The 23338-nt window shown below is 42.3% G+C and overlaps 1 protein-coding gene across 2 annotated transcripts; it reads left to right on the top strand.

Annotated features, from left to right (window-relative positions):
- The first annotated feature begins 2247 nt into the window (after positions 1-2247).
- On the top strand, positions 2248-22174 carry KCNS3 (potassium voltage-gated channel modifier subfamily S member 3). 2 transcript variants are annotated; one of them, XM_017824798.1, is made up of 3 exons: positions 2248-2349; positions 19558-19742; positions 20376-22174. In XM_017824798.1, the coding sequence occupies exon 3, from the start codon at positions 20425-20427 to the stop codon at positions 21904-21906; it is 1482 nt and encodes a 493-aa protein (XP_017680287.1). In that variant the 5' UTR covers positions 2248-2349; positions 19558-19742; positions 20376-20424; the 3' UTR covers positions 21907-22174. The 2 variants fall into 2 exon arrangements, with proteins under 2 accessions (XP_017680287.1, XP_017680286.1); XM_017824797.1 differs by lacking the exon at positions 2248-2349 and adding an exon at positions 2545-2583.
- Positions 22175-23338: the final 1164 nt, after the last annotated feature.

Below are 23338 nucleotides of genomic sequence, written 5' to 3'. Positions count from 1 at the left end.
AAAATAGAGAAGATGCCTGAGTCTGCAGAACACTGGGAGGAGAGAACTGGCATTTCTAAATGTGCTGCCCCCAAGGGAGTGGGTCGGTTGTTTAGAAAAGAGCAATGCAAGATCATGCTGATGTAAGGAGCTCTAAGTTATGATAATGCAGGTTGCAGCTTGACAGGCTTGATAAGAAGCCAAGACAGTACGTTTCTGCTGTCCCTACCAGGCAGAGCAGGACCATGGGACATATCCAGCCCCAGAACAGTGACTGAGAACAGGGTCACCAGCGCCACTAGATGTTTCGACATAGGCAATGAGGCTACCACTTCCCCCCTCTGCCACTCCAGATGTCACAGTGTGTTATAGAAAGGTATGTGTCCTTGCTGTCCAAAGAGCTGACACTCACCTTCCTGGGCAATTTCCAGCATCTTGCATTCTTGTCTGTGATGACAAGGTTGTGTAACCATCTGATTGGCTGCTGTGCTGCAGTATCATTTCCAGAAGTCAGTAATAATATTTCTGCAGAATCTTTCACATTTTATGCTGAAATCTCCAAATGACCCAATAAGATGACCTTTTTTTGTTTTCAGGAAGTATTCTGTTCACATTCTTCTATTTGAACAACTCTGAGGAACTCGCTTTCCACTCAGCGCATGACTTTTTCACAACTTTCTGTAACTAAATGCTGTTGTGTGCAAGTCATTACTTTTGATCTTAATATACTGCTGGTTAATTATCTTTTTGAAAAGGACGTGTAGCATAAATGCAGATTGCTGTGCACAACACTGAAGGGTTGTTGTAATACCTGGACAAGCCATATTCTGCAGCGATTAAAACTTCTGTGATTAATGAGAGAGAAATGTGATAAAATTTAATTTAGTAATGCAGTTATACACCATAACTTGTAATAAAAAGAATCTTTTCTGCACAGCCATAGTATCTTAAGGGAATACCAGTAAACAAAATCAGAGAGAAATGTATTCTTAGGATCCCCACTCTCCTAAGCCTTCACAACTGAGGACTCTTGTAAGACTGAAAAATTACCAGGAACACAACAGTATGGTAAGTATTTACGTTGACTTCAAAACAAGAGGTTGTCAAATTCTTTTCCTTAAAACATGTAATAAACTCTAAAAAAACCCCACCACAAATAAAGCTCCTCCAAAGAAGAGAGGAGAATTTTCTTCAATATTCGTGCACAATTTTTTTCAAGGTAATATCGATTAGGGAAAAAAAAATGCCGAAAGAGTTACATAGCAGATTTTTTTTAACAAATCCTGCAGTTGGTTATGATGAAATTGATGGTTTAGAGGACTTTTCTTTCGTGAAAAGTTTTGAAAAGTTTGGCAAAAGTACAGAAAATACTTTTCTTTGTGTCGAAATTTGTAACAAAGGAATAAACCTCCATGTTCATCTTTGGCAATTTTCAAAATGATACCAGTGGAACAGACAAAATGTTTAATCCTGGAAGGCTGATGCAGTTGTGCTTTGGAGCTGACCTGGCTTCCTATTGTTCTCTGCCTTTAACTTGGGCAGAACTGAGCCCTGACACAGACAACTACTTTCGGTCATAATACTGAAAACAAATGACTTCCCTCTACAGCGTGCGGGGGACACTCCGCATCTCAGGCTGCACCCCCCCCAAATGAAGCCGCGCGTTTGCCACTTCAGCAGGCGGGCTGTAGGAATCAATGGCAGATCAATCCCTTGTCACTGCCCGCGCAGTCCCGGCCCCGCCGCCGCACAAAAGCGGGAAGGTGGGAGCCCCTCATCCCAGAGCGTGGGGACCGGCGGCGGCGGCAGGAGCTGCTTCGCGGTGCCGCAGCCCCGGGAGGGGCGAGGCCACCCCCAGCCCGGTCCGCCCCGGCACCATCGCCCCTCCGGACGGGCTGCCCCTCTCCCGAGCCTTTCCCCGAGCCCTGGGAAGGCGGAGAACTGCCCGGGGGTGCCTGGTAGGTGGCTACGGGAGAGAGCGGCGCCGCCAGGTCCCCACGCGTGCTCGGGGAACGGGATGCGGGTGGGTGCGGGACTCCCCAGGCAGGGACCCACTGAGCAGGACCTCCCAGGGCGCGGAAGGGGCACTCTTCGGGCGCCGTGTGAGACGCCGCGGATGCGGTGCGGGACTGACAGGCAAAGTGCAGGGACTCGTCGGGAGAACAGAAGGGAACCTTGGGGGCAGGATCCCCCGCAGCCATAGAATAGGATCCCTCGGGCGCGGAGCGGGACTTCTGGGGAGCACTGACCGCCCGGGCATGAGCAGTACGGGACCCGCGGGAGCGGAGCCAAGGCTCCTGGAGGCAAAGGCGACACCTCTCAGGCACACTGTGGGACCCGCTGGAGGCAAGGCGACACTTCTCACGGACGGTGCGGAACCACTGGGTGCGGAGCAGGTCTCCCCGAGGGCGCTGCGGGACCCCCGGGGGCGGAGGCAGCGCAAACCCTCCGCGACCGTGCCGGGACGGGACCGCGGCGTGGGGTAGGGGGATGCCCGGGGGCGGGGTGGGGACTCGCCTGAGCCCGCCCGCCGCTGCCTGCGTTCCCCTCCCACCTCTGGCGGCCCCGCGGAGCCGGGCGGAGCGCGGCCGGGAGCGGCTCCAGGTAGGCAGCGCCCGCCCTCCCGCCCGCTGGGGCGGCCCCGGCGTGGCCCCGGGGTAGCGTCTTCGCGGCTCAGTGGGGAGAGCCTGGCGAGCCCGGCCCGGTGTGTTCTCCGTGTTTTTGCGGGGTAAACAGTCGGGGGAGGAGGAGGAGGAGGAGGAAGAGGAGGAGGAGGGGTGCAGGGGTTGCCGCCTGGTGCAGAGGGAGCCTTGGTGCGGGGCTTCGCTGCTCTGCTGGAGTCTTGCCCTGAACTCTCCGGCTCGGGACATGCAGCCCCTCTCCGGCCCCCCGAGGGCGGCGGCGGGGGCGGGGGCACCGCTCCGGCCCTCGGAGGGACCGTGTCCTGCCGACTTCTCCTCGGGTGCTTTGTTGGCGGCCAGTGCGGGAGCGGATCGATAGCGATGCCTCTGAGCCCTTTCGCATTGCAGAGCTCTACCTTGTCTTTTAGAAACTCGTTTAGATTAAAAAGTAAACTAGCTTTAAGCAGCCGCGAACGACTACAGTAGCCTCTCTGGGTAAAGAAATGTGGGAGAAGTTTGTTCTCTCTGCGTGTCCGATCTAAAGTAGACTTAATAAGTTGGGGATGGTTAACCTGAGTTTAGATCCAGGTGGATTTTGAAGGAGCTTTCTCTTTTTATAGAAAGACTTTTCTTATGTGCATCTGTAGGACAGTGAATTTCCTCACTGCTCATTTTCTGGATTTTCTTGCCTGCGAGGTAGTCCTATGTCAATACTTTATTTTTTTTTCATTTGCCTAATGCAAAGCACAACTGGTGATTATTCTGGGAGCTGAACTCAATGTTTGCTGGGGAAGGTAGACCTCAAGATCTGAGCAGCAGCAGTGTATTGATTCCATTAACAGAATTTACAGATTCCTTTTAACATAGTCTCTTTCCCAGAATTAAAGTTCTCCTCAGAGCATCTGTCGCTGGTCTAGGCCAATAGATGGCATAAGGCACTCAGGCTAACGTCCTAAGGGGACAGGGGGAGCAAGAATACACTTTGTACCGAAGCCAGGGTTTTCAGAGGGGATATGTGAGTTAGATTCTGTGTGTCTGACTTGGGATACCTAGGTGAGATCTCATTTTCAGAGATATGTCCTGGACCACTCATTTTCTTTGGTCACAGTTGCAGCATTTTTCATAATCCTTCTCTGCTCTAATCAGTTAGGGTTATGTCACGCAGTTTTTGTAGGATTTGTTCAGTGTTGATATCCTAAGCCAGGAAGCAGAGGTGGCTTTTCAACTTTGCAAGGTGTATTTAATATTCGCTGCTGGGGAGAAGCTGCCCATTGTAGCAGTATTGAAACCAGTAATCATGAGGGGGAATAAAAGGCAATTGGCTAATAAGGAAAAACCTTCTTAGTTTCTGTATCAAAATTTCTGCTGAGATAGCACTGTGGGTAGACAAAAATGATTTTGTGTTCTGAAATTTTGTAAATTATTTGAGTACAGGTAGGTAGCTAAATGATGATAAAAGAGCTTTAACTGACAGTAATCATACATAGCTTTTATATGGGTGCTTCTTAGGTATCGACTTCAAAACAGTTCTTTTTAAAAAGTATCATTATATCTTTTTTTTTTTTTTCAATTTCAGCAATTGAAGAGTGGGAAAGGTCCAGAAATAATACCAGATTTCTTAAGTCACAGTTCTTAATTTGTCTGTTAAATCTCTTTATACAGTCTGGACAGATTTGTTTAAGTGGATCTTAAATTAAAAAAAAAATCTATATGTATATATAGCAAAGGACATTAAAGGTCTTTTTCCTTCTTTTTTATTCTCTTTCCTTCTTTCTTATCTATAAATGTCTATGTCTTGTTATCAGCCTCAGCACTAAGGCAACCCACAGAAAGTATAGCAGCCCTTCAACTTCCTATTTGTGAGCGTGGGCAAAAGAAAATCAATGAACAGTGGCTTTCAGCTGAGCTGATGCAAACTCCAGTGTGATCCCCAAGCATTATTCCTGGGACAGGTGGGGTTGAATATTTTACTACAGTTTCCTTTGTAGAAACAGAGATGTCCCTTAGGAGAGGCAATTCTTTGCTCACCCTCTCTAGGACTTCGCAAATTTCCAGGAGCAAGAAGAATAAAACTACCTTACACCTGAAAAGATGATAACTCGGTATTAAGCCACCAGCATCACCTTCATTGTGCAATTACAGCTGCAGGCAGGGTGCAGTCAACTATTAATACTCAGTGCCAAGACCATTCAGCCTCAATGCAAAACAGTGTTCAACAGTGACTGAGCTGAGCTGCAGAGGCATCTTAAACCCGTTTGGAGAGTGGAGACAGCCGGGCTTTCCCCGCTCGGCATTGGTGCGTCTGCCAGCGGTGTGCTCTTCGTTCTGGCCGAGCCCCTAATGGAGCTGGTGCTGGACACAGTGCCTGCCTCTGTGCTGGAGTCACTGCCAGGGGCCACTGCCACAGCTCCTGTGGCTGCCTGCTGTTTGGATCCCTTTCCCTGCCAGCTGGGCAAGCTGAACCCACATACTCTCAGGTGAAATAAGTGCTGGTTAACAAGGAGGGCATGTGAATGGCAGATGCTCTGCAGAGTCTGATGTGAGTTGGGGTCAGAGGGAGAAGCAGATAGTATCCTGTTTGGCAATACCCTTACTAGCAGGCTAAGCTTCAGCTTGGTTACTTGAAAACAGCTTATGGCCATGCTTTCTGTCTTTTCTCCTGGAATCCTTCTCCATCTGAGCCCATTTGTTTGCAGTATGTCTCCTGTCCAAAGGCTCTTGATTTAGAGAACTTGTTTACTTGCTACTGGAGCACATATATTAAAAAGATCTGCCCAAGGCTAATGACTAGAAACAAGGCTCAAGTCTCTAAACTCGCATCATTCTATGCCTTGCAAATTTTCTGTTGTGGGATATCTGCCAAGGACGCATAATAGAACTCATGAATAAATAAAATGTATTCCACTAATATGTGGATATTTTCTTTTCATCTTGCCTTTGCCCCATCTCTTTGTTTTTATTTCTTGCTCCTCATCTATTTTTTTTCTGTTTAGTCTCCTTCTCCTTTTAATTTATGGGGTCATCTTATTTTCTTCCTGTGTTACTGCTTTACTTTCTAAGGGGGAAAACACCCCGAGAAAACCAAGCAGGATGCTGTCATTGCCATTGTCTGATTCTGTGTGGAGAACCAAATCCTCAGCTGACAGAAACTGTCCTTGACCTGTTCCAGTCAATGATTCTACACCAGTTAATGCCAGGGAATGCTTCGAAGTGTTACCTTGGTATGCTGCTCCGTTCTTTACCATTTATTCTTTTTTATTCCCCATTTCCTTCTGGCCCTTTTCATTTTCCTATATTTTACTGATGCTTCTTTCCTTTATACTGTATTTTCCACTTTATTTGAATATGTTCTGCTCTATCTTGTCTCATTCATAATGTATCTGAAGTCCTAACAGCATTGTGTTAAACTGCTGTCATCTACCATTTGTGGATAACTTACTTATTTTTCTTAGAGGGGAGTTCTCTATGTGGCAGTTGCTTGTAATAGTTTTCTTTTGTTTTGTTTTTCTTTCTGTTCTAGAAGAGGTGACTTTTGGAATATTTATCTTGCTTGCAAAGGAAGATGGTGTTTCTGAGGGAGCTTATTCCACAGTCATTTTCTAGAGAAATATGTCTTCTGGAAAGATGAGCTTTATCACTTATGTTAGAAGGTCCCATTGTGGTCACTGTTTTTGTTCTGGAGCTTAGTTTGCTCTGGATTTTGGGCCATTTTGCTGCATTACAGGTAAAGCCTGAGACCTTGATTTTCATGCTGTGTTCTGCAAGGAGCTAGAGTAAGTCTGGGGTAAACATGGTCTCTGTGGTTGATAATGTTGATATGAAGGCTCTTGGAAGGCTTCACTTGTTTTTGCCTCTCTAAATTGTTTCTCTCACTGCTGTCAGTCTGCTGGGTACTCCCGATGTCCTTGGTATTAGCATGATTTTCTGTTCTCCATCCTTTTATCCACAAACTCTCCAGCTCATCTTGTCCTTCACACTAAAATGTCTTACCCATTTTGCCTTCCCATCCCTGTCAGGTGAGTGGGGACTGAGGTGAGAGGCCTCGGTTTACTGTCTCTTATGGCTGCCGAGTAGTTTCTGGGAGGGGATGGAAGGGGAGGCCATTACAGCTTAGCCCTTTGGACTCCCTTCTGTTCAGAGCAGCCATGTGCCCTGGCTGCAGACATCTGCCTGACTTCAGCTTGCTCAGTGTCTGCTGCCATCTCCTCCAGGTAGGTTTATGTCTTAAAAGTTTATCTTGGGCAGGGGGAGCTGCAGGACTGTGATCCAGCAGAATCAATCCACATGTGGTGGCAGACAGGCAGTGTGGCACCATCCTTACCTCTGCCAGCAGCAGCAAGAGGTGCAGTTGTCCCCTCTCACCCTGCAAAGGGTTGTGCTGGCAAGGTGTGAGTGCCCTGAAGGTGCCCCTATACTGCTGGAGCTGCATGTGCTCTGAACAGAATTGTCTAGGGGTAAGGGCTATTAAATTAACTTTTCTTTTTTTTTTTTTTCCCCTTTTTTGGAAATGTTTTGTTCTTACCAGCCTGCCAGTAACAACCACCAAAGGCCACATGGACTTAAACCAACCAGTGTGGCTGGTTTAAGGAAGATAGTTTATTTATGATCTGAGACAGAATTTTACTTCCCCTTTTTTCTTCCTCTTCTGTATATTTTTGTCCTTTGTTCATCAACTTGGACAAGCAATTTGGATGCCAACTGATATCTTAAAAACTGGTTAATTCTTCCATGTGTTTAATCATTCTAGCCCAGTGCTACTCTAATGACAGGCTCAGAGCTCAACCTGTGCAGAGCATTGCTTGTCTTTTCATTTGGTTCACACTAAAAGCAAAGCAAAGACAGAGGCTTTATGAACTTGTGGATGTTGAAGCAGAACATGTTGACCTGCTGTGTAACATTGAGCAGGTCACATCTCAAGTCTCAGGTTTGGTTTCCAAAGCATGGAGCTCAAAGTATCTGCCTCACAGCACTTATAAGTTAATAAAATGCTATGAGATTTATGGACAAAGAACTATCTTGGATGTAATGATCTTGTAAAGCTTAATATTGGCAATTTGCTGCCCCATATAGGAGGCATTTAATATTTCTCTGTTTCTTGTTCTCTGAGCCTAACAAATTGATTGCTGCTGTTTGTGTAAGTACAGGCAGGTTACCTGTGGGAGGCAGATAACCAACTCAGGACAAATCTATGACAGCTTTGATTTGCATGGAGGAGTTAATACACAGCCTGGGTAGTTTAATAAAAATTGGAAACACTTCTGATAGCTCTACTATGCTCCTCGCTTCTCTTCTACCTCCTCTCCTTTAGCAGACAAGAGCTGTTGCTGCTTCCAGCAGTATTAACTGCTGTGAAGGCTTCAGCTCTGAAACATCCTTGATACTAAAGGGGAGTGTGTTGCAGAGGGCAAGGGGATTCTCCCACTTGACTTCAGTGAGAGAAGAATCAAGCTCATAGCTTGTGAGATGCAGTGATAAATCTACAATATCACTCTGTGTACAATCAGAGTCAGTCAGTATATTTAAAACAGGGGTGATGAAGGATCAGATGTGTCTCAAAGAGGACTTCTCTTTATTGAAGTCTTTGTTTTATCTTTTTCTTTTAATTTTTTTTTAAATTCTTCCATTACCTCAGCCACTGCTACTGCTGATTTCACTGGATTATGATTCCAAAGCTGCTTTGTAATTTTATGAACTCTATTTATTGCCAGTTAAGAGAAGAGCAAATACAGCCATAAGTTAGGTTTTCATTTTGAAAACTACTAAGTCATTACTGCAGCACAAATGTAAGTCAGACCTCCATGTTTTAGCCCTAGTTAGTGACAAGCACTGAATGACGGTTTCAGCGTGACATTTTAGGGGCAGACACCTTTTCCCCTGAGTAAGCTGCTGAAAAGGACTCTGCCTTGGATGTTCTTAAGCTAAGAAGACCTGTGTGTCTCCCTGTCCAGGGTGATGTTTGCTCTGGAAAAGACAGCCAGCATGGATCAATTCTACTCTTTTAATTCACCTTGGTAAAATTGGTAAAAGCTTGAATTGGACAAGGGGGATAGCATGAGTCCTTCCATTAGTCTGAAAACAGTAATGATGTTTATGGTCTCATTGTAAGCTACTCTTTTCAGGGAGCTGTGATTTTGTTTTAAAGTTTGTTGTGTGTTAGGCCAGGGAGAGAGCAGCTTTTTTCCCTTATTTCAATTAATTTGTTGGGGTGACAGAAGAGAAAAAAACAAAGGACAGATTAGCTCATAGTATGTTTGGTGCTCAAATAAGAGCATCAAATGTTGTGGGACACATTGAAACCTGAGAATCTTGAAAATGAGAAAAGCACTTGCTGCAAGAAAAAGTGCTTGTTTCTGGGTCTCTGGGATGCTCCATCCGTGACCTGGTCATGAAGCCAGCCTTTTCTGAGGTGTTCTGTTAACTGCTGGAGGCAGGGGATGTGTTTGAGCCTTTGTAAGCTGTCACTTATCCTCAGAGCTGGGCAAAAGCTCCAGTTCAAGGTAATACTTAAGCACAAGTTTATTCAACAGCTTTTAAGAAGTCCAGTGTGACTTGAGACTCTTTTTGCTTGTGAAACTTTATCTGAAAACATTGGACCAAGTCTCAGAAAACTTTGGACCTAATCTTAGCTGGCACCTCTAAAAGCTCCTGGTCCTGAGACTTGGATCTTAGGCAATGAGACATGTTTCTCTTAGTGATATATCTTACTTATATCAGCTGATATGAAGGGTTTATATATTCAGATAAAGTCTGGGGCCTGTGGAAAACTGCCACACAAATGAAGAGAGAGGCAAGAAGTTGTCATTTTTCTCTCCAAAGATTTACTGAGGGCATATTGAAGTACTTTATTCAAAAGTAGCCAGAAAGAAAGAAATATAATTTCAGGTATCTTCTTTTTCCTCCTAGAGAATTGTGGATTAGCACTGCCCTTGAGGCCAAATAGGTTTTTGCTTGCAGTGGTGTTCAGTGTTTTGCTTCAAGTAGTATCTTATAAATGGAAACTACCGACTAAAACCTAATATGTATTGCTCTTGGTTTCTTCCAATGCACTGCATATGCTTAATTAACTCTAATTCTTTCTCTCATTTTCCTCTAGACCTTTTGGTATGTACTGCCTCCATATTGTGGTGCCTTCGAAATCTATGGGGATCCTTGTGGGAGTTTATGAATCTGTCTAGCTGAAGTTTAGCCCAAGCAAAAACTTGAAAAATCCCTTGTCCTGTTAAAGTCTTACACAAAACCTCTGCTAATTTTGTGAGATTAGGATTTATCCAACCACCTGCCTTCATTTTTCTACTCTGGACATTTGTATGGGTCATCTTAGACATTAGAAAAATATGTTTGAAGGTGGGAGAAAGAAGGAGAGAGTGGGCTGGATTCTGGCTTCTGAAATTCCTTCTAGTTTGTTTGGGCTTTATATTTGCCCAAAACTTTCTTTCACTGAAAGACGATGGTGAAAATTACATCCAAGTAACTTTATAGAGTCTGACATTGGGTTGATTAAATGGTTCCGTTGTTATGGACTGTGCAAATTTATGTATTGGCCAGAATCCAGCACACACACTTAACACCTATAGTACCTTACAAGTTGTGCTAATGTGTGATATTACTTTGCATATGGAAATCCAGGTATTAGTAGCTACTCATCACTCCTGAAAAAAAGATGCGTAGTAATAATACTGAAATGAATTGAACTGGTTAGGACTGATGCTCGCTGTTCCTTTTTGTGTGCAATGACAATGCCTCAGCTTCTGCTATGAATATTCAATTGAACAGTGGTGCAGTGATGCAGTTTTATATCTTAGCCTGTCGTGTACTCAATTCCTTCATTTTCTGGCAAATGTCCTTTCTTGCTGAATGCTTTGTGGGGACAGTCAAGTTGAAATAAACCTTTGGTTTTTGAGGACTGAGATGGCTAACACTACACTGGTATGCTGATGGGATGCTATTAAAAGGGATGTCATCATCCTGGAGAAACTCCATTTGGGATGAAGTAGCCCCATGCAACAGTTTGGGGGGCTGACAGAATGGAAAGCAGGTCTGTAGAGAAGGGCGTGGGCATCCTGGTAGGCAACATGGTGAGCAGGAGTAGGCAGGAATGAGCAGTGTGCCCTCACAATGAAGGCCAGCTGCATCCTGGGCTTTATTAGCGAGGCTGTAACCAGCAGTTGTTCCTTCCTGCCTGGCACTGTGAGACTGTGACTGAAGGACTGTGTCCAGATTTGGGCTCTCCACTACCAACATTCACATTCTGGAGTGAGTCTCACAGAAGGTCATCAGTATGATTGGGGGTTGGAGCACACAGCATACAAGAGGCTGACAAAGATGGGTTTGTTAAGTTTAGGAAGAAAGAAGGTGCAGGGGAAACCTTACTGTGCTCTGAAGTTACCTGATGGGTAACTTTTCTCAGAAATGCTCAGCAATGGGATGCAAGCCAGTAAACCCAAACTGGAAGAAAAGAGTGACTTCAGGAAAAATAAGGGGGGTCCGACTGGACCAGGTTGTCTAGAGAATTTGGGAAATTCTGGAGATAATAAAAAATCAGTTAGCCTTGAACAGCCTCCTTTAACTGGACCAGCTTTGAATATTGGGTGGGAAAAAAGATCCTCCAAAGGACCTTCTCACCGCAAATTAGTTTGTGATACTACCTGGAAAATCAAGAGGAGCGGTGTAACTAAATGATGTCCGGTGTAGGAGTGGTGAGCATGTACCAAAATCTGAGTGCCCAAGAGATGGAGACTTCCAGAGGCCTCAGTATGAGTAGGGCTTACACAGTGGCTCTGAATTACACATCCTCAGAGCTTAGTCTGCATCCAGCATTTCTGTAGCACTGTGCTTGCTTGTCTCCCACTATGAGATGGCACCTGATGCACACAGCTGGCTCAACCTGGCTTGGCCAGCTGCTCCCAGTGTTGGCTGGAAGGCTACGTCCAACTCATTTTCTGCATCCAGAGGTTTCCATGCTCAGGAAAGTCTCTTGCAGATATTCTCTCCAGCTGCCTCCACATAACCCTCCTTAGCCTGTGGCCTCATGTCACATGCTAACACGTTGTAAAAGTTACTTGGGTGCTTTGAAAGTGAATGTTGGATCGAAGCAGACTGCAGGACTTGTATCTAAGTGAGATTTGGAGCTCTGTTTCAGGGTTGTCTTGGGTCAAGAGAATTTATTTTGAACAGCACAGACTCCTTTAGTGAGATTACCGTGCTTCAAACACAAATGTTTGTACAGATTATCTGTTGAATGTTTCACTCAGAATATCCACAATAACAATTGCTTGTGTTCTTGTTGCCTAAGAGACTCTGTGATTATCTTGGAGAATTTCACCGTGGTAAAGAAAACCTTTTTTTATCTGTGAAATTAACAGACTTTTGGAAAAAACATAAAAAAAATAAATACCATTTAACTTTATTTACTCAGACTGGCAAGTAAAACAAGAAACTGAACTGTTATGGAGAATTTGTAGATAGCCTGTTTCTGCTGTCCATCCTCAGTGATTCCATCCTTTTCCAAATCTGTTCTTAAGTATATACAGCCACAGGCGTGAACTGCAGCACAGAAGCTTAAGTAAATGTTAGGAAAATACTTTTGAGAAAACAAGGGCATTCAAGCACTGGGTCAGATTCCACAACTTCTCTGGGCAGGCTTTATCATGGGAGATTAAATAAAAATCTGTCAAAAATTGTCTAGAAGTAACTGCCTTGAGGTAGGAGAAGAATTGAATTATATTACTCTTCAAGGTCCTTTCTAAACCTGTTTTCTGTATTCAATAGCGTATTACTGATGTATTTTATTTATAAAGATATAAAGAAAGAAAAACAACAAAGTGACTGAGATATACCCAGGACAATATTGTGGGGAGAGAATTTTTTTCAAGCTGCTTATCCCAAAGCCAGGACTTTACAGAATAAAACTGTAATGGATTCAGAGGTTATAGGTAACGAAGTAAGTGGTTTAGCACTGTGCTCTTCACCTGAATTGCCCTTTTAGCTCCTCTGGTCCTGTTGCTAATGGTGTGGCTGGTAGCACAGACAGAACTGATTTCATGTCTCCTAACAGTTTTTTCTGGTGTGATGTGTTACAATATAACCCTGGTGTTTATGTTCCTAGATGTGTCTTCCCAGTTTAAGGTGGAAAAATCCTGCTTTGTGGGATGCATAGAGTTTAGATTTTTCAGAACAACTTTTTCAACCAGTGACACTGACTGTTGCGATTGGACTTTGTGTCCTTTAGAAATATTGCCTTGCTTCCAAAAATGAAAAATTAAGAAAAAAGAAAAAAGAGAGAGACTAGGAGGGGGAAGAGGAGAGACTAGGAGGGGGAAGAGAGAATCTGGGAGCAGAAATGATCGACACTTCTGCCATCTGTACTAGGAATTAGAGGACAATTCCTCAGACTACAAAGTGAGAAATAAGAATTAGCTACTTTGCAATCAGGAAATGTAGGATGGACTAAGGAATGGAAAATTTTGAGTATCAGGTCGATCTTCTTGGCAGTGAGTTAAACCTTAATTTTAATACTCTGTACCTCTTCCAGAGATAAGAATATTCTGAATTGCACTGAACTCCATGTTCCTTTCCTTAATGTGGAAGAGTTGTGGCTCACTGTGGGAATAATTTGCCTCTGTGTAGAGGCTTGTGAACCATTAACACTTTTGAAAACTCAGGAGAGTCTTAAATGGTTCAGGAATCTGCATATTAGGGAAAATATATCATGTCTAATTTTTTATCTCTTTATGTTAGACCTGGAGGGATCGTAGTGATAGGATAGTTGGGGCAGTTTCTCCCCTCTGCCATCATACCCTCTTGGTACAAACACTGCCTCTTGAAACTGCACTATAAATGCAGGAATGATATTTAGATTTTCTATTCTAGCTAAATGTACTTTTTTTTCATTACCTGCTATCGGACTGGTCCATCAGAATGCATGTGACTGCTGGCTCTGGGCCCAAGTGTCTCAGCATACCAGTACCTGGTGTGTGATAGCTATGGAGGAGACTGGGAGGAGGGTAATGGTGTGCAAGGGTGTGGGCTGAGCTTGTTTGTGGACGGCTGGTCTGCTGTGTGAGTTCAGGCACACTGCTTTCTGTGTCTGGATATCTGCATCAGTTTATTTGCTGAGGTAATTAACCTTTCAAAACCAAACTGCCTCTATAAGCGGAATACAATTTCACCAATGATAAATGAGACTGCAGAATTTATTTTCAAGAAGTATGTTGATATATTTTCATTCTGCACATTTTTTTTCCTACGTGGAAAAGTATCTGATCCTGGAGTCATGTGTCAGATGTTTTTGACCACTAGTGGTACTACAGATTACTGCAATAGGTGTAGGATTTTTTGTTCATTGTGATCATTGGATAAGTCCTTGGATAGCAACAATGGAGAACTCAGTGGAAAACGGAGTACAGAATATTAATTGAGGAAGGGATCTGTAGAAATTGCCGTTATTGCAGAAGTCCCTTGACATACAAGTTGCAGTGTCCACTTCGAACAGTACTTCATGTTTTGAAACTGTGCTCTTGATGGGTGCCATTAAGATGACCTGTCAAACAAGATTATTGCCAAAATAATTGACCTGGAGAGAAACAATTTCTTTTACCATCAAACCACAGCAATGCTGATCTGGCTGTAATAGTGTCTTTGGTATCTTCTCCTCTTCTCAAATATGTCTATGAACTTCAACCGTTGAGACAATAGAGCTCAAGGAAATGCTTAATGTGGTCAGCTGTCTGTGGAAGGCATTTGTGGAACAGGTATCGTAACTGCAGTACTATAACTGCACTTAATTGGTGGGCATTTACGGGTAGATTTTCAAGCAAACACATTTTAATCTATCATTTCCACTTAGTTGTGGATAATGATATTTTGATTTATAGGAACAGAATATAAATTGCAGAGCCTTTGGGAACATTGAGTGGTGCAAGCCTTGTTAACTCTCATAATGTGTGTTTTCTCCAGGGGCTTTTCAAGTCAGGTAGAAAATACCTTTTTCTTTTTTTTTTTCATTTTAATAATTTTACAAGATGACATTCTGATGATATTAGATCTTGCTCCTTGTTCTTTATGTATATGAGAAAGCAATTCAGATCACAGACTGCATTCCCAAAGAAGCTTCTCTCATGTTGATGCTACAGCCGGTGTGTTTCTCCTGTGCCCCTTTTTCATACCCAACCCTTTGCGTATATGCTGTCCTCAGCAGCATCCTCATAGTGGAAATCAGCAGAATTTCACTTTGGCAGGATCCATTTTACCTCCTGTTAGTCACATGGAAGTTATACACCTTATAGCACTAGTCATATAGGCTGCTTATCTAGTCAGTACAGAGGTGGACCCCACCTCTGGTGATTCACCCCCCTTGAAAACCTGTGCCTAAGCTAGGTGGTATGAACCATGGACTAGAGATGCTTATTGCTCTTCTTGCTTGTGTTCTTTTACTCTGAGTTAGAATAGCTTCATTTTTTCCTTATTAGTCTTTTGGAGGAGGTGATTTAAAAAAAAACAACAACAATCCAAACCCAAAACTATATTTGAAGAATATTTTTCCACAGGTATGGATATTTAAATAATTTTACATTTTATTGTCAGCAGCTACTGTTGTTTCCAAATTATTATAATTTCTTTCTGGTTTCATTTTATTGCAAAGATGCACAAACATTTGGCATAAGTTCGGTTTCTAAAACTGAATTTTACAGGGGTGAACATAGCCAAGTAGGCTTCCTTGGAAGTAACATCAGAACAAAATTTGGCCCTGGGTATTTCAATTCAAACTTTATCTACCTAAGGTCTTCTGGGAGGTTCTACTAAATCCATTTTAAAAGAAATGTAATTGCATAATTCTATTATTTTCATGACGTTTTAATGCAGTATTCTGGATAAAGGATGTTACTGCCAATGGAATATAAAAAATAAATTACAACTGATCGAATAATTTAGCTGATGAATTTATCCTCTTTGCCTCACAGAACGTCCATAACTACATAGCAGTTTCTCAGATGGGCTTGCTGTTTGTGCTAGATGACTTTTTAAAGTTAACCTCTGCCTCCACAGGCTGTGAATGACTTTATAGTTAACTGTCTCAAATATTACAAAGGAGAGTTGAATGTTACATCTTATATCACAATGAAAGAGACTGTGCCAAGTAATATTATCTTACATTTTTTCAGGCTTAATTATGTGTGCTAAAGCAGTTATTACTGCCCTGCTGACAGAGAACAGCTTAAGTCATACTAACTGGATTTCAGTCCAAATCCCTAATTGTGATTGATCAAGTAAATTATATATGCATTTAGATGTTTTTCTCTGCTCAGTGAGTCAGAAAGCATAGACAGTACTCCTAGGCAGTGCTTTAGACAAGTATTTGTCCTGTGATGAGTGGAGAAATTCAAACACTTAAAAAATCAGTGAAATGTTGATCCTGAGCTGAAGTTTGTTAGGGTCATACCCACAACTTTTCTAAAAGTAGGTGTCTAAAGCTGCATATGTGTAGCTAGGGAAATTTGGAGAAGCTGTTAACTGTCAGGAAATTAGCAGAAGTTAGAGCCGAGGTATTTGTGTCATCTGGTGACTGGGCATGGCAAATAATAAGACCCTTGAGAGTGAATTTGCTCAGAACTCAATTTTCTGAATGGGAACCCTAAAATGGAAATCTACCAAGATCATCAGATTCCTTGAGAAAAAATTTCCTTGGGTTCTGGAAGTACTTTATAGAGTTACCGAGATTTGTATGCGATGTCAGTGTTGTATCCCTTGTGACTTCAATCTGAGCAGGACTAGGCCCTTGTATTTATGTTTCTTCAACTTAGAGGAAACCATCCTGAAATGTGAATTTAGTCTTCAGAGGCTTATGAAGTGCAGCTGTTCAGGAAGCAGGAGGCAAGGCTATGGACAGCATAGCCATGGAGCAGACTGGTAGAAAATCTGTGGGCTTGTGCTGTCTTTGAGTATTTTAAGTGGCAGAACACAACAAAGCCTATTCAACTGCAAAGCAGTTAAACTTTCTTTCTATTGTGCCTGGGTAATCACAGAAAACTGAACCTGCCCTAATTTGGAGTTACCAGTAGCCAAGGTACTACCATGCTAAAATGTGCAGCATGTCCAAAAAGATATTCTGCAGCTTGTGATGTAGAACCTCACAGACTTCGTGTAGATACTATGTGGAAGATAACTGAAATAACTGAGAAAGCGAAATTTTGCTGACAAATAAATGTGTAGTCTGGGATCCACATTACCACTAAAAGTCTTTAAGCGGTTTGTTCCAGAAGAGGTTGGAAAACCACAGCACTTTGGGGTATGTTATACATCTGCGGCATAGCTGTCTCAGAGGGATCATATATGCAAACTCTGTCTCTGTGACCCTCCTATTGTGAGCTTTAGGGATTTAACAGCGTGCTAAAAGCCCAGAAATTTGCAGTCCCCCTTCCAAGCAGACAATGGGCCTGTGGCCTCACCAACACTGTATGACTGCAGAAGTGCTGGCTAGAGCCCATCTTCAAATTGGACTGGGAAGAGTTAGATCCTGTTGTTTTGTTTTTTATTCTAATGTTTGTATCCTTTTCACACAGCTTTCCTTATGACTGGCTTTTATTTAGCCCTCAAGCTTAACATTTGGAACTTCTATTTGTTGGGGTTTTTTCATTATCTTGGAAAATAATGTCCATTATTCCAGTAAGCATCTTTCTTCTGTGTCATTTCATTTTCTATTCCATATGAGTCCTTATCCAGTAGCTCACTGAAACAACTGAAGCAATTAAAGCAAACAAGTAACTAACATCTGGTATGTGTTTACTTGCTCTCTTATACTCTCCCCAGGGTAAGAAGTGTGTGATTTGGAATGGTTAGCAGTTTATTATGTTCTATATGAATACTTGTTTACAGAAGATCAAAGAGATTAATGTTGCTCTTCAAGTTAAGACTTGCAAAGTTTGTGGTAGCTCTATGTTCTTAGGATGTTCCTGACAGAGTCTTTGGCACTCAAGGCACTTAAGGAAAAAATTGTTTCCAGCTGAGTAGTTTTACCCTTGAGTAGAAAATGTTGTTTGAGTGGGTAAAGGGTTCCCTTGAGTAGAGACCATGTTGTGTTGAGCCACCCTGTGGCTGGATTCACTTGTTTAAATGCCTCAAATTGTTCTGATGGTACCTAGCACAACAAACCATGGCTCAGGAATCAAGGTCCCTGCAAGTCAAACAAGACATTCTTCAGATCCTGAAGCTCTTCTTGACCTAGCTATCATGAATCTTTCCAGTACATTCTTTTCATAACCTAAAAAATTACATAATAGTAGTAATACAGCAGGTTCCGGACCATGGCCTTTCTAAGCAAGATCCACTTTCTTTCTGTATCTTGCACAAATTGTGACTACAGTGCCCTCAAAATAAAGCAGTAAATTATTGCTCACTGAATTTGTTATACAGAGCAATTTCATGGAGGCACCATTATGAATATCATCTGCATAATCAATGTGGTTTTATACTGCTGTCTCAACAGTAAGTCAGTCTATTGTACTAAGGATTTACTGAGCAACTAAGTTCTTGCTTTAGTTATTTCTGAGTAAAACTTGCTTTGTACTTGTCATGGTCAGAGGTCCCTCCAGATAGGACAAGAGGAATGGCTCTAAACTGAAGGCGTGTAGATTTAGATTGGATATTAGGAAGAAATTCTTTACTGTGAGGGTGGTGAGACACTGGCAGAGGTTGCACAGAGAAGCTGTGGATGTCCCATCCCTGCAGGTGTTCAAGGCCAGGTTGGATGGAGCTCTGAGCAGCCTAGTGTAGTCAAAGTGTCACTAGTCATGACAGGAAGGATTGGAACAAGATGATCTTTAAGGTCCTTTCTGACCCTAATTGTTCCATAGTTCTGTGATTCTATGATCTGAGGTGGTGCCTGGTTTTTATAGTGCTGGCTTACATTGCTAGTGTTCTCATCTTAATGAATTGCTGAAAGTGGAGATTTTATTGACTGAAATGAATCAATAAGTAGAATCTTTTTGGGTTTGAATATGCTTTGACCCCAGTCCATGGTATTTATGGGTTTTTTATTTATAGTGTTACAAAACAGGGCCTGGGTCTAGATCATGAGTTAAGTGTGGTAATGTTTATCGGATGAGTCCTGCTGCCTTTATTCTGTGAGATCAGTGTTTTTATGTTACATCTTAATCATTCCTAAAAGCTGAAGCCTTGGGAAGTGTCTGGAGAAACTGTGTCTTATAACCATTCTGTTAGCTAGCAAATACCTGGCATCAAACTACATCTTAAGGTGCAAAATGACTTCTGTGTTGTGGTTTAACCCCAGGTGTCAATTCAGCCCCACACAGCCCCTCATTCTCCCTCAGTGGGATGGAGCAGGGGATCAGAAGGGTAAAACTGAGAAAACTCATGGGTTGAGATGGAAAAAGTTTAATAGTAAAGCAAAAGTCACGCATGCAAGCAAAGCAAAACAAGTAATTATTCACCTCTTCTCATGGGCAGACAGGAGTTCAGCCATCCCCAGGAAAGCAGGGCTTCATCACATGTAACAGTGACTTGGAAAGACAAACGCCATCACTCGGAATGTACCCCCTTTCCTTCTTCTTCCCGAGCTCTGTATGCTGAGCATGGTGCCATATGGTGTCATCTCTTAGGACTAGAGAATTTTGATGCGATCTTGTCACATTTAAAATTAATTTACTTCTATATTAAATTGAAATAAATTAGCGTAGTACACATCAATTAATGTTTAAGTGTCAGAGATCAAAAAAATTTGCTTTCCTCGTGGTCAGAAGTTTATATATAGTCTGATGACAAGTGTAAGAACTGCCAGTTTTGGCTCGAAGACAACTGCTTTTTAGAAGGACAGCAAGAAAGGTGTTCTGCTGTAAGAGTTAACTTAGTACCTATAACATCCTTTTTGAATCCAACTTCAGCTGAATGTTTTAAATTACAGTGAAATATGGAAACGTTTAAATGTCATTCTATCTATCTGCAGGTATCCACAGTTAGTTATTGAGGCAAAATCACTCTGGAAGTTCCATCTCTGAAAACTCCTGTTTCCAGAAATGACATTTCAACACCAACTTCTCAGCGTTGCCATAGTGGTAGTAGCTATGCTGTGGCAGAACAGGAATTGCTTCTCGAACTGACCAAGGTCATAAGAGGGTTGTGACACTTCAGGTGAGTGGGAAGGCAGATAGAAAAGTAACTGATGGGACTGCAGATACCTGTATATGTTCTAGACAAAATTCTGAAGGCAGGAATTGGAAATCTTTAAATGAACTTTTAATGTGTTTTCAAGAATACAGGATGCTTTTCTGTGGATTACTCTAGAAGTAAATTAATTGATATGTCAACAGGAGTAATTGCAGTTCACATTCAAGCAAACAGCATTGGAACGTAGTGGATTATAAATTGCAACATCATATAAATCAATACAGTTCTACTGAAACGTAGTTGAGAGACACCTGCTCTAAAGCTTTGTACTAAATATTTTGATGGATTGACAAGTCTTCTGTCTTTAAATTAAAAATTTTTTGCATAATTGAATGCAACATTCTTCCTTCACCCTGGGAAAAAGGAGACCTAAACCAGAACCTATTGCTTTCAAATTTGATAAAGCTGTGTTAAACTATCAAACTGATTTAAAACTATGTCTCTGAAATGCTGAATAATGGTATTCATCATTTAGTTTCTTCTTTTTGTTTGTTTGTTTTGTTACAGCATTTCACGGTAACCGGAGAGGGAAAAAAGAATATGTCACAAGAGCAAAACTGAATTAAGTGCTCTAACAATATATTGTGTTCTTTTCAGGTTCAGTGTAATCTCATTGGGCAACAGCAGTGGAACTTGTCTGTCCAAAATGGTTTACGGTGAATTTTTCCGCAGACCTGGCAAAGATACAGAACTTATCAATTTGAATGTGGGTGGCTTTAAGCAGTCAGTGGATCAAAGCACCTTGCTCCGATTCCCCCATACTAGACTCGGAAAACTTCTCAAATGCCATTCAGAAGAGGCTATTTTAGAACTGTGTGATGATTATAGTGTTGCAGATAAAGAATATTACTTTGACAGAAATCCTTCCTTGTTCCGATATGTTCTGAATTTTTACTATACGGGCAAACTCCACGTTATGGAAGAACTCTGTGTCTTTTCCTTCTGCCAGGAAATAGAGTACTGGGGGATAAATGAGCTGTTTATTGATTCCTGCTGCAGCAATCGGTACCAAGAAAGGAAAGAAGAAGGTCCTGATAAAGACTGGGATCAGAAGAGCAATGACAGTATAGACTCCTCTAATGAAGAGTCGTCCATATTTGATAAAGAGCTAGAAAAGTTTGACAATCTGTGTTTTGGTGAAATAAGAAGGAAGATCTGGGTCAGAATGGAAAATCCTGCATACTGCTTGTCTGCCAAGTTAATTGCCGTGTCATCCCTGAGTGTTGTCCTGGCATCAATTGTGGCCATGTGCATTCACAGCATGCCAGAATTTCACAGGGTGGATGCCCATGACAGGGAGATTGAAGACCCTGTGTTGGAAGCAGTGGAGATTACGTGCATCATCTGGTTTACTGGTGAACTAGTGATCAGGCTCATCGCCGCTCCAAGTCAAAAGAAGTTCTGGAAGAAACCACTCAATATTATTGATTTTGTCTCTATTATCCCATTTTATGCCACACTGGCTGTGGACACAAAGGAAGAAGAAAGCGAAGATATTGAAAACATGGGGAAAGTGGTTCAGATCCTGCGGCTAATGAGGATATTTCGCATCCTGAAGCTGGCCAGGCATTCCGTAGGACTGCGGTCTTTAGGTGCCACTCTGAGACATAGCTATCAAGAAGTTGGACTGCTGCTTTTGTTTTTGTCTGTTGGGATTTCTATTTTTTCAGTGCTTGTCTACTCAGTGGAGAAAGATGATGACTCATCAGAACTGCAGAGCATCCCTATTTGCTGGTGGTGGGCAACCATTAGCATGACCACTGTTGGTTATGGGGACACTTACCCAGTCACACTTGCTGGAAAGCTGCTCGGCACCCTATGCATTATCTGTGGGATACTGGTGGTAGCACTTCCAATCACCATCATTTTCAATAAGTTTTCTAAGTACTATCAAAAGCAAAAAGCTATTGATACAGACCAATGCAACAATGATCGCAAAGAGAAGTGTAACGACCTACCCTATTTTAACATTAGGGATATTTATGCAAAAAAGATGCACTCTTTCATTTCTAGCCTTTCTTCAGTAGGAATTGTAGTCAGCGACCAAGATTCAACAGATGCCTCCAGTATCCAAGATATGGAGGATGTTTATAACCCGATATCTTTAGAGAATAGTACAGGAAAATGAGTTGAACCTTGTTCTCTTCCCTTTATTTCTCTTCTGATTCTTGGTAAATGTGGACTTAAAAACTTCTGTGAATTCATTAAGAGCAGTCAATTCTCAGGGTACTTAACTCTCAGCCATATTTGGACATTCTTTGCTCTGAGGATGCCATAAAAACTTCATTGATTATATGAGGCTTTAAAATATGCCTCATGTGGTGGTTTAGTTTTTACACACTAATGTTATGCATTTTTGGGGAGAAAAAGTTGGGAAAACAGTATTAAATATGAGATCAGTGCTTTTTTGGTTTTGTTAGTATTGTTGTTTGATTTTTTGTTTGTTTTTTCCCCTGCAGCAGTCTGATATACAAAATTGGCTATTGTAATTTGCTGCTCTTCAGGTAGAGATATATTACAAACATGTAAGAACTATTGCACAAGTTAGTGAAGTTTTTACCTGCAAATACATTAGATGAAAGAAGGAGTTATGTACTCATAAATCTGTGCTCACTAACATATTTATGTAATCATAGAGTTGGGAACCTGTTTCCTAAGTTGGGGCAGAAAATATATTGGCACATAATGTTTTTACTCCATGGAAGCGTAATATTTATGAATTTCTTTCCAAAAGCACAATACATTTTTAGTTTGTTAAAATAAATTATTCCCATTGTGCCTATAATTTTCCCAGGGTCCAGCATGGCCAAGCTCTATCAGGTCCAAAAGGGTGTAAATCATAAGTCCCATGATGAAGTATCTGGTGTAGGCAGGACAGAAGCTTCTCGCACCGTTTAGCCGCCTTTTCTGCCATTGTGAACCTGAGCAATTCTGGTGCCTGGAGAGGATCCTGTGTGAGTAAGACCTCCCCTCTGGCTTCCCCAGAGACCTTGTTTTGTGGGCACTGGAGCAAACACCAGTGGTGGTCTTTAGAAGTTACTGCTCCATACTGTGAGCGCTGCCCCTTGCTGGAGGTTCTGCCTTTCGGGTAGGAGCAGTGTGAGCAGCATCTTCGATTGTGCTGAAGTTGGTCTGAGTCTGGGGCTGTAGTGCCAAGCAGTGGAGATGTGAGGACATGCTCTTCTCTGCAATATATTGCCCATCAGATGGACGAGATGTAGGGTGGGCGCTGCATGTGGGCACCCGTGTTTAAACTATTTCAGCTCCTTTTTCTAAAGCTCATCTGCTGGTGATGGCAGCTTTCCAGGTGTGTGCTGTGTGCTGGAGCAGTGCTCAGTGCCTGGCAGCGTACTGCAGCTCTGTGCATTCCTCTCATCTCCAAGGATTTCTTACGCAGCCAGCTAATTTCGCTCTGTTTCAAACAGGATCTTCTAGGGCAATTTAAAAGGAAAGCCAGTCCTTGAGCCTAGCATAACGGAGTGCTGGAGAAGCTCAAGGACCTTATAGTCTGTGGTGTTTCTGAACATTCATTTTCTTTCTTTTGTCTAGTGACTTAATTA

Source organism: Lepidothrix coronata, unplaced genomic scaffold (genome assembly GCF_001604755.1).
Source record: "Lepidothrix coronata isolate B3197 unplaced genomic scaffold, Lepidothrix_coronata-1.0 Scaffold113, whole genome shotgun sequence".
Lineage (NCBI taxonomy): Eukaryota > Metazoa > Chordata > Aves > Passeriformes > Pipridae > Lepidothrix > Lepidothrix coronata.
The sequence above is the reverse complement of the archived record's forward strand: the minus strand, read 5'-3'. Positions and strand labels throughout refer to the sequence as shown.

What these genes read in the sequence shown, in the direction of transcription:
- KCNS3 (XM_017824798.1), top strand. Translation starts at nt 20,425, where the DNA reads ATGGTTTACGGTGAATTTTTCCGCAGACCTGGCAAAGATACAGAACTT.